The following is a 16,480-nucleotide window of genomic DNA, read 5'->3' on the forward strand; positions in this document are numbered from 1 at the left end:
TTCCCATGCTCTTCTCCTTGCCCTCTCTGGGGACATGTCCCACCTGCCCACCCACATGCTTGCTCCTAGAAAAGAAAACCATGGTCTTTCTCCAGATCAAACAAGATGCACACAGGTATGAAACCTGGGCAGGGATTTAATCAATGCAGGTTTGTGTATGTGGTGTTCAGCTTGGTCACCACCCTTTGGCCAGCCACCGGGTCACTGTACATGGGCAGTGGGGTCTGGGTAGTCTCTTCTCCTTGCATGGAATCCCAGGGAAGAACATGGTCCTGATCCAGGGTGAGTGCTGCAAAGAAAACATCTCCTCTTCCTATCACTGGTCTGAGGATCTGCTCCAGTACAGGGCTGGGGGTCACTGAATGCGCTGCTCCACCAGCAGCCACCTGGCTGCTCCAGGTACCACCTGCATGGCTCTTCCTTGCCTAGCTTCTCCCAGGGCACTGAGTGAGGGTTTCCAGGGTGCTCTCCTCATTAATTAGTCCTTAGGAATTCCCCACTGCCTGGCCCAGCACGGCAGGAGGAGTTGCTCTCCCAGCGTGGGTGGGATGCTGAGGTCTCCAAGCCCTCCCCTTTGGTCTGCAGCATCTGTGCTCTTCTCAGCCTGCCCTGCTGTTAGGTCTCCTCAGAGGAATCGTTGTGGGAAGCAGAGCAGTTTTCCAGTTCCTTCGTGATCCCCTCTGAGCACTGCTCCACTCTGACTTTCTTTCTCCCTCTCATTGACCTCTTGCCTCCTGTAAACAGCAAGATGACCACAGGAGTTAACCAGAGAGCAATGGATTTACATGTATGGATTTACAAGGATGGCCTTGTCCCAAAATAGGGACAGTTCAGGAGGAAGCAAAGCTCAGCAAAAGAAAGATGAAGAGAAACTTCTCCCACATGAGTTGCACAGGTGGGTACCTGGGGAAGGCTCTTGTGACCCTGCAAACAGAAACAACATGGGAAGCAGAAACAGGCAGAGAACCAACCTGGTGCAGGAGCGATCCTGAGAGGATACCCAGACCAGCAGGATGCATTTCTTGCATTTCTCTTCCTGCCAGTGTGGTACATGGCACACACCACATACTGAGAGAGGGGCCATGTCTCTCCACCACCCCATTCCTGCCACAACTGCATCCAGCCCTCGCTTAGGACATCCCTCTCCAGGACCCCTCCTTCCAGTCTCAGAGGCTCAGATGGTGTCTACCCTGGGGAGCACAGGAGCAGTTTCCTCCCCATTGCCCCAAGCAGCTGGTTGTGTAAAGCAAATCTTCTCAAGCACCTGCAGGGTGTCCCCTGAGTGAGCAGGCACCTCTGGGGGCTGGGGACAGAGTGAGGGGCAGAGCTGGCCAGTTAAACAGGCTCCCTTCGTGCTGGAGCACCTGCCCCGTCTACACTCCCAGCTGGAGCAACACTTCCTGTCTTTACCGAAGCACAAAGAGGGTTTGGAGCAGGGCAGTTCTGACAGGGCACTTCCCTAGGCTTGACAGGCACTCTGCCTTATCATTGCCCTTATCAGGAGCAGTTTTCTGCTTATTCACCTGTAGGGAACATGGGTACAACACATTCCTCTGTCAGCGGGGAAACCTCCGCAGCCACACTGGAAGATCAACAGAGTTGGCAGAAACCTCTCTCTGAATGTCAATAACTCACCCCCAGGAGTTTGGCCTTCTCCAATCACCACCTCCCCTACTGGCTAAGCAAACACGAGGGATTTTGCATTGTTAGCTTAGGTGCTTGGGAGTGCTCTCCTGGCCACCCTGCCCAGGCTTCTCTGGCTAACCATTAGCAGGGGCTCCTCTGGCAGGACACAGAACCATTGCCAAAACACAGCACAACGTGTCTTATTGCAGGGAAACCAAAACTCCTCCATATCAGCTTGGGCAAACATTGGTTAGCAGCCTGGCATGCACTCAGCAGAGGGGCACCCTCCTCTCTGCTGCAGGGAAAGTGGCCAGTGCCTTTGGGTGCTTCTTGCGAGCGCCCCTCTGGAAGCAGCTGAAGTTGTAGCCTTGAGCTGATGTTACAAGGAATTCCTCTTCCCTACCTTTTGCCCAGGAATCCTGTCCTCTTTTTCTCTTCTTCTGCAGTGCTTTGTCTTTGGTGCAAACATATTTCCCATCAGCCTGGGCTTCTAGTAGGATATCATCTTCATATGGGGCAGCCACCTACACCAATGAGAAGAACAGTCAGTCTACAAACCACTGTCCTCTCCCCGGGAGCTGATATTCCAGTGGCATTGCCAGGGACCTTTGTGACCATTTGTAAGGAGTGGTGACAAATGCTGTTGTTCATAAACCTTCTTGACTAGCTGGAAAGAGTCATATCTCTGTCCCTTAGCAACAAGTTGGGTAACAGTGTGGGAATGGAGTTTGGCACCTTGTATAAGGAAAAGCCATCACCTCCCAGAGTGAGCTTGGGTGGGGACAACCTGTCTTACACCTCTGGGACCTGACAGCCTAAGCTGATGAGCTGATGAGATCAAACACACCTCACTGTCCGTCGTGTCTGGCTCATCAGATTCCTGCTTCTCAGACTCAGCATGGTCATCATCTAAGGAAACACAAACGGGAGGGTTTTTTTGGCTGGCAGGGGACCCGACAGGCTCATGAGCAGATGCAGACCCACCAGCCAAGGCTCTGAGAGCCATCGAGGCAGAAAACAGATTCAGCAATAAACTGTGCTGCAAAGCAGAGGCACTGTGAGCTACTTGGGTTGAAATGAATGTCTATGGGAGATCCAACAGGACTCTGCTGGGGAACCAGCTCCCAATAAAACTGTATTCATGGGACTTCGCTACACCAAGGTCACAAGCACTGCCCCAGAGTCCATGGCCATGTGCAGGTCAGGAAGCTGAGGGGTATTTAAAACCCCAGGCTGCACCTTCCTGTTTGAGACCTGAGTGGGGAGAAACATGCCTGGGTAAAGAGGCCAGAATGAACCATCCTCAATTCTGCTGCTGGAGCTGGTCAGTGGCTCTTGGCAGGTAACATGTGCCAAGGAGCAGAGGAAAGAAAGGTGAGGGAGCTGTTTCCCTGCCCAGCAGAAGGAATTTGCTGCACACCGGCCCCAAGGCTACACAACCCCAGACACGTACCTGCACGCACCAGACATGCACCCAAACTTTGCACAGAGTGAAGCAGCCCCAGCCAGAGACTGAGCCTTTCTGGTGGTGGCATCACCCTGTCTGCACCCACAGCAGCACACCCATGCCGTCCATAGAAGGATCTGTGCCCTCATCTGAGGAGCAGGGACATTCCAGGACCTCAATACTACTTGCTCCTGACACCCAGGTCTCGCTGGGGTGGGACTGTTGGCAGGGCAGCCTCCTGTGCTGCCCCTGGCAGGTGGGAGAGCAGCCAGAGCTGCTTCCAGGCACTCCTAGAGCCCCTGTAGCCTTATCCTGTCCTTCCTTTATCCTGCTGGGGGTTAAGGTTCACTAGGAGGTGCAGAAGTGTTTGTGCCTTGTTTCCTGGGCTTTGTGTCAACCTTCAGGTGAGAACTGCAGAAACTCCTGTATTCCCACACCCAGAATGTAATCAGCCGAAATTCTTCTGCTATGATGGTATCTCCTTAGCATGTAAATCACAGAGGACTCCCCTTCCCAATGCACACCCCCCCCCCCCTTTATTTTTTCCATCCTGCAAAATCCTGCTCCAGAGAGTGTTCCCAAACCGCTCCGACACTCCCAGACCAACTAATCCAGGTGAACTCAACTTTCTGGCCAAGCCAGTAAGGCTGGTATAGAGCAGATCTCTGCAGACGTGCTTCCTGCTCTGCTCCCCATGGCTGCTGCCTCCCATCTGCCCAGGCAAACCCAGTGCCCATGTCCCATGGTTGTCAGGCCAGGAAAAAGCACCACATGTCCCCAGACTGAGGGCACTGCTGGTTTTGGGAACTTAAGGGGCTTTTATGAAGGATGGAGCAGGGAAAGGGAGGAGAGCATCCTGTCCTACCTGCTGCAGGTACCAGCATTCCTCGCTCTGCTCACAGCCCTGCGTGCCAGAGACAGGGATGTTTTTTCCAGTGCTAGTCCTGCAAATCTCTTTTCTTTTCCCCATCTCTGTTGGGTGATTTCTGAGCTTCTGCTTTCCTGAGAGAGGTGGGTAATGCTGGAGCAGCAACATTGTCTGGTCATGGCTCATTGTGGGGTGTGTCTTGCCAACAGGTCAGTGCTAAACCAACCTCTTTGGCCCCTGGAGCCTCCATGCCAGCCAGCAGCTGGGTGCAGGGTGCTGTGCAGCTCCATGGGTGGCTCCTGCTCTGTGCTGGGCAGAGATACTGGGCTGTTCTCCAGAACAGCCAGGGTTATTTTCTCTTTATAGATACTAAGCCTGAATTTTGGGCATACATGTGGTTGAAAACTGAGCCGTCCAAGATGGAAATGTGAAACCCAAACTTCCCCAAAAGAGCTGGGAGCCAGGAGCACCTGCGCCCCTGGAGGGGTGTCCCATCCTGGTGAGCTGCTGCTTCAAACGAGCACAGAGAGCTCCCAGCTGTGAGATGCCTTCACCAAAACAAACATTTTGCTCTTGCCTTCTCAAATGTCACATTTGCCTGGGGCTTTTACCTGCTTCTCCCTTTTGTGCACTGACAGCCAGTCTCTTCCCAATCTCTGGAAGGGCCTCTGGGTCACTTGGCAAGGACTTGTTACTCGGATGTGTCCGGGAGAGAGTGAGCTGTAAGATACAGTGAGCACAAATGCTGTCTTGGCCAGGCAGGAGGAAAGGGCTGTTCCCAGCCCCTAGGTGCTGGCTGTGACACCCATGGGGACAAGCATTGCAGATAGGGCACAGGTGCTGCCACATGTCTGTCCTTGGATGGAAACCCCATGGGTGCTGAAGGAGAGGATAGGTTGGGAGCAGGAGCCAGGGTTGATTGGCCGTGGTGTTTCCACGTGCAAATACATCCCCCTTGGCTTCACACACCGCTGGCCATCCTCCCATGGGATGTTAAAGGTGGTCACTGGCACCAGTGCTGGGCTCCTTGGGGAGGGGAAGGGGCTAAAGTTTATGAGTTTACAACGTGAGCTGTACTCACCACAGCTTCATCCTCCTCATCCTCCTTTTCCTCCTCCTTGACAGCAGCAGGCAGTGCCCGGGGAGCCTTGGGCCAGCAGCCAGGGAAGAACAGTTTGTCCCGCTCTGCCTCATGCTTCCCGCAGGGGCCGGGGGCTGCGGGCACAGCAGGGCTGTCCCCAGGGCTCAGCCGTGGGCTGGTAGCCCCCCTCAGCTCCCGGTGGCGGTGCCAGCCCATTTCCCTGCCACGGCTGGAGTCTGACAGATCCAGAGGAGCATCTGCACCATCATCCCCGGCCACCTCCGCTTTTTCTCGGAGCTCGGAGCCATCCTGGCTCAGCCAAAGCTCTTTCTCTTCCTTCCCGTCTGCAGCACCCTCCAGGAAGGACCTTTCCTCCTTGCATCCCAGCGTGATGTTTGCCCACGGGGAGAGGGGCCGCTCCTGGGGCACAGGCCTTGGCTCTCCCTCTGCCCGCTGGCCGGGCTGGCACTGCTGCAGGAGCAGCTGCTGCAGCCGCTCCCTGTGCTTGAGGAGGTGCAGCTTCTCCTCCAGGTGCTGATCCCTCACGTACACCATGGCAGCAGGGAGCTTCAGCAAGGCTGCCCGGTCTTCCCAACCATCACACAACCGTGTCCTGCTGTCAGCATCTTTGGCCCTGGGCAAGTGTTTGGAGAAGCTGCTGGCGTCCCGGTCGGCAGAGGCACAGCTGCTCGTCAGCCCCAGCGGATGCAGGGAAAGGTGCTTGTGGAGGAGGCAGAGCTGCTCCCTCCTGGCTGTCAGCTTCAGGTTTTCATAGGATGCAGCAACCTTGGGGGAGTCTGCTCTGCTGGCTGTTAAATAACTAAAAGAAGTAGGAGGGGGGGTGGGGAAAGTTAATTAGAGGATTTTCGTCTGATTGCCCCAATGATGTGCATGGTCTCTCCTGCTCTTTCTGTGCCTCGTGCCCCAGGGTTTCCCTCAGGTGCTGTGTTGGGGAAGAGGGGCCTGGTGGCCACAGGGGCCACACTGCAGACACCACAGGGATTCAGCACCATCCCACCACCCTGCTCTCCTGTCCCTGGGCTGTGGCAGCTCCAGGCAGGGGGTTGAGTGAGTGGTGGGATGGGGGGACTGCTCCCATCAGCCCTGCTGCTGAGAGGTCACTTGTCAAGCCATGTCTTACAGCCAGAAGCATCCTAACTACGTCCATTGGGCTTTCTTAGTGCCTTGGTGGGCCTGAAGCCAACCCTCCCCTCAATGGGAAGTTTTCACAGCCATGTGAAGCAGGTCGGTACAGCGCATGAACCTGTCCTGCAAACCCAGTCCCTGCTATCGCTGCAGGTGAACTCACTGGTTGTGTTCAGCCCTCTGGGATCCTGAAATCCATGGGGAAGGATAAGCCTGGGGAAGTGCTGAGCCCTACAGGAAAGCCCATCAGAATAGATAAGGAGGAGCAGGGATCTCTGCCTCCCATGAGGGTCCTTCCCCTGGCTGCAGGTGGGGGCAGCTGGTTGACTTTCTGGGTTTGTCTGGCAAAGCTGGAGTAACGAGAGGCTGGTCTGATTGGATTGGATTCCAGCCACTTTCACTGGTGTATATTGGGAGATTCCCTCTTCCCAAGGCTGTGGGGGAAGAAGGTGGGCAGGTACAGTGAAGACTGGCCATCTCATTGCAGCCTGCCTGGTGGGACAGCCATGATGGGCCATGGATCAGATTCACACCACAACCCATGAGCCCGAAACTCACGTCTCAAGGCTGGGGCTGTGCTCACGCTCCGGTGGGAGAGGAGTCTTCCTGGCTGGTGGGGACTCTGCTGCCCTTGAAGGACTTCTCTCCAGCAGGCAGGGTCTGGAACCAGGTCTCACCAAGGCAATGGTTCCGTGCAGCCGGTTTGCAATCCTCTGGGATGCCTGTGGCAGGGGAGAAAGTCCAGGTGAGTGGTTCTGCTGGATACCCCAGGCAGAGCATGGCCAAGGGGAGCCCTGTCAAGCCAAGACACAGCTCTTCACCAGCATGAGCAAGACAGACAGCTCCTAAGTGCTCTGTTCAATACAATTCTGGTCAACAGCTCAGATATATTTTTATTAGTTTTCACAGGAAATTTCCCCTTCCTGTTTTCCAGTGACATCCGCAGCTCTCTGGATGTTCTGGCTGCACAGATTTGTAGCCCAGGAGGTCTTGTGCCTCCTCTCAAATCAAGCCACAATTCAGTGGCTTAACCAAGATAAGACCCCACAAATTTCCTGGCCCCTAGTCAGGCCTTGATTCATTCAAGCTCCTGGCACACACTGCTTTGATGGGTGCATTTCCAGTGGAGCACCTGGCTCTGAGGCCAGGACATCATCATCATCTCCATCTGCTGTAATGAAAGGCTCACCACATGTTCTGACTTGACTTTCCCCTGCCCACCTGGAGATGTCACCAGCCCTTCCTGCCATCCCTATTAATTATCCCTGCAGCCTGCCTGCAGCCTTACCAAAACCCCTTCTCACCTGCTCTTTCAAGTTTTCTGTGGAGTTTGGGTAAGCAAAGCTTGTGCTGAAACAGAAGCATCTATGTGGGTGTGTACGTGGGCCTGAGTTCCCACGACCAGGAACAGGGCTCCAGGTCCTGCAGTCTCATCTCCCAGTGCCCAATATCACCGTATCCCTCAGCATCCCTCGGCTGATACACACTCCCTGTGTTTTGAAGGCATGACAGGCTTGCATCAATACACAAAATGGCAACCACTGCATGCCAGGCCCTCTGAAGATACCAATACTCATTATGCTGCAGATGGAGAGACATCTGTGATGCTCCTGGGCAGGGCTGCTGTGCCTGCAGACCTGAGATGTATTTGCCCTCAGTACCCACCGCTTCCACAGTTTACATGTTCTCCAGGCTTTTTCAACACTCACAGTGCTCCAGCTTCTTGCTCACCCAGATGATGGAAGGATGACTCTATAACTCAGGATAAGCTACACTGAAATGTGGCTCAGCACAATGTGCCCAGGTCCTTCACTCCTCAGAGCCAGCAAGACAGCTCAGAGAGGAACCAGAGTGAGGAGCAGATGACTCAAGGATGCTAGATGTCTTGTCATGGAGGATAAATACAGGAGCAAAACTGTGCATGGGGGACAGGAGCCTGTGACAAACTTCAAATGCTTTGCTTGGAACGAGTGGCAGTTTTTGTGGAGAGGATGCATCTGACGTTTGGTAGGTGCCCTCCTTGGCTCTGGCAACTGCCCAAATCTGGCTAATTGTTTTACCTCCTAAGTGCTTCCTACTCTTTCCCTATCCCAATCTACCCCTCTTGATCCAATTCAGATGACCACAGTGGGGAAAGAAGGCCTGAGGACCTCAGGCTACCTCCAGTAACTCACCATTTCAGTGGGGCTGACTTCTTGGAGGACAGTGCGTGGGGAAGTCCTACTGCTTGGAGGGCTCCTCTGTCCTGCAGCCTTTTCTGCAAAAAAAGAGAGAACCAGCCACTGTGACAGTCCCACAGAGCAGGTGCAGGCTGCCCTGCCCTGCAGTGTGATGGAGACTTGCAGCCTCCCCAGGATGCTACCAGCTGGCACCAGCCACCTCCTCTTGAAGATTTTGAGCCAAAATTCCCATCTGGCTCAAGCCAGCACCTGATAGAACATACCCTCCATTGCATGTGTGGGTGGCAGCAAGGCAACCACACGGTCTCTGGATGAAATGGGTGGCAGGTCCACACCTGCACAGCACTCATCTTGCAGTGAGGGCACCCAAGCATTCTTTTGCTCTAACACAGGGCAGCGTGTTTTTCCCTTGACATGCATCCCCCCCTCAGCAGCTATTCTGCCCATGGCAGTGTCCATCTGAGCTGCCAACAGCTTAGTCTTTGCTCTTCAGATCTTTTCCCAGAGTAGCCTTGCACCACAACTCAGTCACCCTTCCCATCCCCAGGTCCCTCAAGGGAGGTGGGAACCAGCAGCACTCACCTTCTCCCAGCTCAAGGCCTTGAACATCCTGGTGGGTTTCTTCTGCTCCCCTGGAACCTGCTTTCTCAGTGCTGGCATTCCTGCTCACTGGGGACAGGAAAGCCAGCGGGGAGCTGGGTGTAGAGCTGCTTTCTCTGGAGGTGCATCCTGGCTGCTTTGTCCTGTCCCTGGGGAAAGGGCACAAATGAATGAGAAAAAGCAGAAGAAGGAAGGTTTGAGAGCCACTGTTAGTGGGATCTCTGAGTTATAGAGCCCAATATCTCAACACGTGTATTTATAGGCATCTGTATGTGGTTATACTGGATCCTCAGACTCACCTCCATCCTTTGCAGCTTATTGCTAGCTCAGCTGCAATCTGGGCCATGGGACAGAGCCAGCACGGCAGCTCAAGGTCTGGTTTCCTCACCTGGCTGTGGGTAACGTCGCAGGAAGCCACGACGTTGGGTAAGCCAAAACCCAACTGCAGTGATTGCAAAAGCTCTGTGAGAACCTGTATGTCCCTGGCTGGGCTTTCAGCCTGATGTAGGGGTGGGTTCGACATGGGGATGTTCCCCTTCACCATACTGAGATGGTGGGGCTGAAGCTTTTGGTCACTGCAAGGAGTCACTGAGTCTTGGAGACCCACAATTACATCATGGTTCAAGTCCTGGCTGGACCCTCATACCAAGATGTGGGTGTCTGGCTGGAAATCTTTCCATCCAGTAGCCCAAGGAAGAGCAGAGCGGGAGCACTTGGTATTCAACAAACCCAGCCCAACCCACAGCTCAGAAACTCCCCAGGCCTTGGGAAGCATCGGGGAGTGAAAGTGAGAGTTTCTCTTTAAGCAGATGGTGTCTTTGTGCTCCAAAGAAAACACATTTCTAAACTAATCCCTCAGTGCTAATTCCTCTGGATTTAAACCCTTGAGGAATGAGCTGATTTGTGTATACTGGCCAGCCTGGCAGGTTACTTGGCTTTCACCACAGTGCTTTGCTGGGATACGAACCTGTTGGTTCAGGTCGCTTCTCCCTCTTAACCCCATCTCAGTCCTTTTGTGTCATTCTTCTTCCCCAAAAACACAACCTGCTCCCTGAAGACCCTCCCTGGGGACCTGGAGCCATAGAAAAGTCACAGAAGGTGAGGTCTGTGGCTGAGGTGAGCAGTCCAAGGCTTTGCTTCCCAGAAGCAGTTCCCTGTGGGGAGTGTTGAATACCCTTGTTCGCCAAAAATCTGAATCCTTGGATGTAGATGAAAAGGGAAGTGAGCAAAGGTCAACAAGGACTTAGAGACCATTACAGGTGTTTTGGTGTCTAACGTGTACAGGAATCTGTAGGAATTAGGTGCTAAAATACCCCTGAGGATGCCACAGTCTGGGTGTAGCCCTGCTCAGCTACAGGGATGCCTCTGTCCTTACAACAACCCCTGCAATGAATGAACCCCAGGAGAGCACTTACTCCAGGCTCCGGAGCCTCTTCAGCTCTTCCTTGAGAGTTTTGTTCTCTTCCCTCAGGCGGTTTGTCTCGTTAGCTGCAGGGACACAAGTTGTGCCATGGGTTCAAGCGTGGCAAAGACAGAGTGGATGCTCCTTGCAGGGGGATTAGGAGGGAATAGCAACAAGGGCTGCTGGCATCTCTCTGTCCCTCCTAAATGCCTTATCTCCTGTAGCCCCACAACTCTCCCCTGGCCAGGCAGATCCCCAGGGAAAAACACCTCGAGCCTGAGCAGTGCTGGGAGCTCTGCCAAAGGCTCAGGACAAGATCCATCACACGTGTTGCATGATTTCCATTTACCCATGCTGAGCTGCTGCTGTGACTTTCCTGTCTTTGCCAGGGTGTTGCTTTTGTGGTGCCAAACACATCTTTTTTTCCAGGCAGCTGACATAGCCTGGCCAGCTCGGGCTGCTCTCGGCATGAGCATCTCTCATATTTCTGGAGGTGTGGAGGGCTGCAGCCCCCAGCTCTACCACTTCATCTGAGCAGCTACATCTCCTTGAGGGCTGCCATCCCCAGTCCTGGTCAGACTTGATTTTACAAGACCCCCACACTCCTACTGGCTCCCTCCTTTCTCCCCATCCCCAACTGCCCCCTGGGTGCCAGCTCACTGGGAGGGCTCATGTACAAGTATCTTGGGAAGACATTGACTGAACAAAGACCGAGCCAGGCAAAGCTGAGCTCACAGCAGGCAGTGGTACATACTGAGGATGAAGATGTGCTGCAGGCTCTGGAAATGGGAGGTCTCATATTCATTCTGCTTCTTTTTCGCCAGCTCCTGGGTGACCATACATCTGTCACAGAGACCCGCTCGCAGCCTGGGGGAAAAGCCAAGGCCAGCAGCTTGTTAAAATACAGTTCCCATGGGGGAAATCAGCTCCTGCCCTCCCAAAGGAGAAGCATTTGTACCCAGTCCATCACCCAGAATTGATGAGAATTATCACCCACGCAGCCCAGCCCTGGCCCTTCCATCCCCTCCCAAATCCAGCCCCACCACCATCAGCTCAGGAAAGCTCCACTACACATGCCCAGGCTCCCAGCAGATGAGTATGAGCCAAAAAGAGAATCATGGGCTACAGCCTGCTCCTGGGAAGACAGAAAACCCCAAACTGCCCCAAGGAGAGTGCACTTGCTGCCACTGAACTGCACCCTGTTGAAAAAGAAGTCTTACCTGTTTTCTAACACCTTTACATTTTCTTTAAGGACCTTCTGTTGTTCCCTTAATTGATGATTTTTAGCAAACAACTCCTCGATTCTCTGAGCATCACTAATTGAAGGAACAGAGTAAAGCAAAAGGGTTATTTGATTTCTCCCCAAACCCGTGCCTTTATCTGCATCGCTCTGTCACAGAGCAGGATTTCTGCCCTGAGCTCGCTGTGCTGCTCACACTGGTATGGCTGAAGTCCTTCTGCTTGTGTGGCAAGAGGGGCAACAAATGTATTTGAGCTCATATGCTGCCCTGTGTCACCTCCCTTGGAATTGGGCAGCTTGCTTCATCCTGTTCTATTGCTTCTCAAGGGAGGAAGCACCCATTGGCACAAGCCACTCGCCACTGGGAAGGTAAACTGGGGAGGGGGGGGGGGCTGGGATCACCCCAAGCCCTGCCTGTGCTGGGGACTTGCATGGCAAAAGTCACCAAAAGGCTTGAATTTGGCAAACCGTGCTCTTTAAATCAGGCAGCCTTGGAGGAGTGCCTGGGAGGTCTGGAAAGGAAGCAGAGCAACCTCCCCTCCGCCCCTGTCCCGCCGCGGCGTGGGCAGAGCAGACGAGGTGTTGCTCACCGGCACTTCTCCGTCGTCAGCTCCGTCAGCTTGCTCTGCAGCCCTGGAATAATTAGCAGAGATAGACGGGTGGGTATTTATTGCCAAATTTCCCAGCACTTCAGAGACAAAACGCAATGACAGAACTTGAGGAGGGTGCCTGGGTTTGCAGAAACCTCATTGATTCCCTGTGTTAAACAACCTCACAGTTTATTGTAGCTGGAGAAGTTGTGCCAAATGTGAGGACATTTTGTATTTCCACTATTTAATGAGTCTGCATTTCCCCCCACCCCCAAAAAGTCTGTTTTGTTTTTTTTTTTCCCCTAATTAGTTCTTGTTACAGCATGCATTTCCCAGGTGGGCAGTATTTTACAGCTCTCAGGGCTGTCAAGCATCTTGGAGGGTATTTAGAGCTGAACAAAAGCAGCTTTCGATGACGGATCTGCAGACATTACATCTTGTCAAATCCATTTCATGCAAACTAGATGTAAACATGTGGTTTAAATTGCTCAACAGTTTCCTCTGACTCTCACATGGTTTGAAATTACACAAGAAAGAAGGAATTCATAACCCAGCATCCTCCAAAAGAACTGTTGTTTTGTTCATGATATTGATACTGGGAATTATTCAAGGAGGAAAACAATTGGATTTGGCCTTTGGTTGCTTAAGCTACTTGTTCTTTTTTTGATAATATATGACCTAGGGAGTAATTTATTCCCTAGAGGAATAAACACCCTAACCTGACTGTAAGGTTTTCTTTAACAGACCCTCATACTCCTGCTGCTTCAGTCTTACAGATTATTGCATGTTTCCACTTTCCCTTTGATCCCACAGTATCCAATCATAGTCCAACCTATGTCATTCAGAGAAGAAGCCCAGCGGGTGTGCAGGTCACTTCTGCCAACCTCCCAATTTACCTTTATCACAGACACAGCAGCAGGAGCAGGAAAGAAACCAAATCCCCCATGATTAATGCTTGGAGGAATTGGGATTCCTGCAGGTGGATTATCTCCAGGGATATTGGATGCAGGAACACCCTCTTCATTCTGCTTCTCCTTATTGTCCAAAGTTACCAATTTTCTCAGTAAACCTTGTTCTCAACAGGGATAAGATACATAAACAACAAGATGCCATTGGATGGTGAGGTCCCCTGAGAGCCAGGCCGTGACCCTGTGCCCCCATCCATCCCCACAGGTGAGGCTTGCAGAGCCCTAATTCCCAAAGCTCCCTAATCCACACCCGCTCCTCTTCCCCTCAGGTGATTTCAAACCAGACCAAGGTGGCATCCCAAATAAATGGTTTTTAATAGGTCTTCTCATGTATCCTTACCTTGGACCTCTTTCTCATGGATTTCCTTGAGTTTATTCAGGAACTCTGCAAAACTCTCCGTGGTCATGTTCAGGGCTGTGCTGCACACCAGGCTGCTTCCAGCACAAGAGTGTCCTTTCAAATTATTCAGGTTTCAGCTTTAAATGAAAACAAAAAGTGCAATAAAAGAGGAGTGTCTTATGTATGTGGTGTTCTGGAAAGTCTTAGAAGCAGAACAAAGCCCAAAGCTAGAAAGTGAAATCACTTGCTAAAGCACAGACATGCACAAAGCAGCAGGCTCGTCCTAGGATGCATTTTCAGAGCCATCCATCCTGCCTCAGCCCCGGGCTGGGAACATGGGCAGAGTGGAAAGTGATTGCTTGGACCATGGGAGAACTGAAATCCCAGCTGAAAAACTAGGCTTTTGCTCTACTTTGAGCTGTTTAATTCACATTTCTCTGAGATCCTAAATTTTGAAATTACTAGCAGGTATGGACAACAGAAATTTTGGAAGTGAAAAAGCTTGTTACATCAGTGAGGACCCCACTGCTGCTGATGTTGGGATAAACTCTTTCCTTTCCACCAACCAAAGCCTCAAGGAGTCTCAGATCCCCTGAAATAGCTGTGGCCCCCGGTCCCTTCTGGACCATGGTGCCACTAGGGAAGTGTGTGTCTGAGCATCCCTGCAGAGCTTTGTGGAGGGCCCCCCGGGTTTGCCCAGGAAGGCTTTGCAACCTCCCTGCCCCCTGATCAGGTCAGCACTGTCCTTCCCACCCAGGGTGTCTTCCAGGACCACCCAAATCACACTGACAGAAGTGGGACTTCAGTGCTCCTCCCCTAAAAGTCTGAGTCACAGCTGAAAATTCCATTCCCAAAAAAAGCACCCGGGGACCCAGACTTCAACCATACTGAGACAACCAGGAAGAAAACCTCCCTTCCATTGTTTGAAGGTGAAGGGCCAGGCTGGGACCTGGGTTTTGCAGCCCCACGGCAGCACGGGGAGGTTTCATCTGACTCCAGCATGCTTCAGCCCGGCTTCCTGCTGGCAGCCTGCTGTGCCTTTATCTGCATGCAGAGCAGAGGTGTGCCCATCACCTGCATATGCAAGATGTGGGCAAGCAGAGCTGGAAGAAGAAACTTTCCCCTAAAGCGTCTGATTTTCAAAAGAAATGAGGCACGCGCCGGCGTGCTCTTAGCACACCTGGAGCAGCCAAACAGCTTCCTTGCCTTTTGAGCAAACAAGCAGAGATCTCACAGTCTGGAGAAAATAAATAAATAAAATATTCCTTGCTCCCCCTTTCCTGGGCAGAACCCACCCATTTCCAGGGCTGGGTGAGCTCTCCCAGCAGGTAAAAGCCACCCAAGGCACGATGTGGCTTGTCACAGCTCGTGCAGCTCAGCATCAGCTGCCATGAAATGGGATTGGGAACCAATCTCTGCTGCTCAGCCCCAAGAGCTGCATAACCAGCCAGGAGAAATAAAACCCGGTTTGACTCCAAAACAGAATAAACCAAACCTCTGATGTTAACAGGAAGGACTTGCGAGGATCGCTGAGTCCTAAATTCAGCCCTGCCCCAGGCAAAGGACCTCCCTGGGGCTGAAGGGAGGTTGTGAGACCCACCGCTGCCTTCATGGGGCTGAAACCCTAAGTGCTGGCTAGGAAGGCTTTGAAGTGCTCAGGCACTAATTCCCATTGCATTCCTCAGTGCTGCAAACTGGGAAGGGATTGCAACTGGGAACAGAGCTGGTGGCAGACGCCCCATCCCCAAGGCTGTGGTCTCTGGAGGATCAACAGCACCTGGCCACGAGGCTCCAGCTGCAACATCCCAGGAAGGTGACATCCAGGCTGGGGCTCATGCTAACTTGTGGTTTGGGGAAGCCAGACTGGGCTGGGCTGTGTTGGGGGGCTGAAGGCACATGCAGCGCTCAGCACCAAGTCTGGTCCCTGTTGTGGCTCAGCACCATAGGCAGAACCCACTGACCGGGGTTTGGGGCTAAGATGTGGGCAGCAGCTTCAACTCCCCTGCACACCTATGGTGCCACCAGGGCTGATTTTCTTCTCCCCAGAGCCCCCTAAGTCAGCAGGGATTGAGTCCTGCTTGAGATCTGATCAGTGGGGAAAAGCTGTTGCCATTTTTTGCGCCATTTGAGATGCCAGCATCAGTCCCTGCCCCCTGACACTGCGGCAAACCTGGGACTCTGGTCCACACACACAGGTACAGAGATGTTACTTGAGCATCACCCCTCATGTATCTGTACCCAGGATTTGGCCTTTTGCCGTGACAGAGCAACCCTGCAAACAGCCCAGACTCTCCGAGGGCTTCGGCTTTGCTCCCTTCTCTCCCGGTCCTGGACTGGCCAGGGCATGAAGCCGCAGCCCCCCCAGCTCCTCTGCCCCACTCGAGAGGATTTATTGAGGGAGATTTATTGATGAAGACCAGACCACAGAGCCCCTCAGTGTGGAGCTCACTCCCTGAGACAGGCATTTCATTTACAGCCCCTGAGCCCTTTCCAGAGCTGTCCCTGTGATACACACGGGCGGGCCGGGAGCAGCGCTGTGCGGTGCCGGCGGGGCCAGGCGTATTTCACAGTGCCGGGTGCCCTCTGCAAACACGGCCGCGGTGGCGGGGACCCAAGGCAAACTCCTCCTCCAGCCCCCAAATCTGACGGGTTTGCGAAGCCCGAGCCGCCGGGGCAGGGTGGCTGCTGACAGAGGAGGTTTTGCTCACCTGCTTCTCCCGATGCTCAGCTCAGGGGTGCGGGTCGGGACACAGGGTCCCCGGCGTGTCGGCTGTCACACATGGGGCTGGGGCAGCCCCCGGCACCCCCCGGGTACCGACCGCATCGCTCCTCGGGGCAGGATGCTCCTGGATGCAGCTGAGGAAAGGAGAAGCATCAGGGAGGTTATTTCCTGACCCATGCCAAGGGGCTTGGGAAGGGATGGATTTGGGCAGCTGGCTCAGACAGCACAATTGTTCCCTGGTCCCCGGGGCGGGGGGGAGGTTCTGACCCC

At 53.4% G+C, this 16,480-nt stretch overlaps 1 protein-coding gene across 1 annotated transcript; it reads right to left on the reverse strand.

Moving 5' to 3' along the window:
• Positions 1–587: 587 nt before the first annotated feature.
• RBBP8NL (RBBP8 N-terminal like) lies at positions 588–13,555 on the reverse strand. The gene is made up of 13 exons (XM_051633230.1): positions 13,489–13,555; positions 12,181–12,223; positions 11,571–11,666; positions 11,105–11,217; positions 10,364–10,436; positions 8,931–9,097; positions 8,343–8,425; positions 6,727–6,890; positions 5,023–5,842; positions 4,553–4,661; positions 2,474–2,535; positions 2,030–2,150; positions 588–734 (listed from the first exon to the last, which is right to left on the reverse strand). Exons 1-13 carry the CDS (start codon positions 13,553–13,555, stop codon positions 616–618), a joined length of 2,037 nt encoding a protein of 678 aa, XP_051489190.1. The 3' UTR covers positions 588–615.
• Positions 13,556–16,480: the final 2,925 nt, after the last annotated feature.

Source organism: Apus apus, chromosome 15, assembly GCF_020740795.1.
Source record: "Apus apus isolate bApuApu2 chromosome 15, bApuApu2.pri.cur, whole genome shotgun sequence".
NCBI lineage: Eukaryota > Metazoa > Chordata > Aves > Apodiformes > Apodidae > Apus > Apus apus.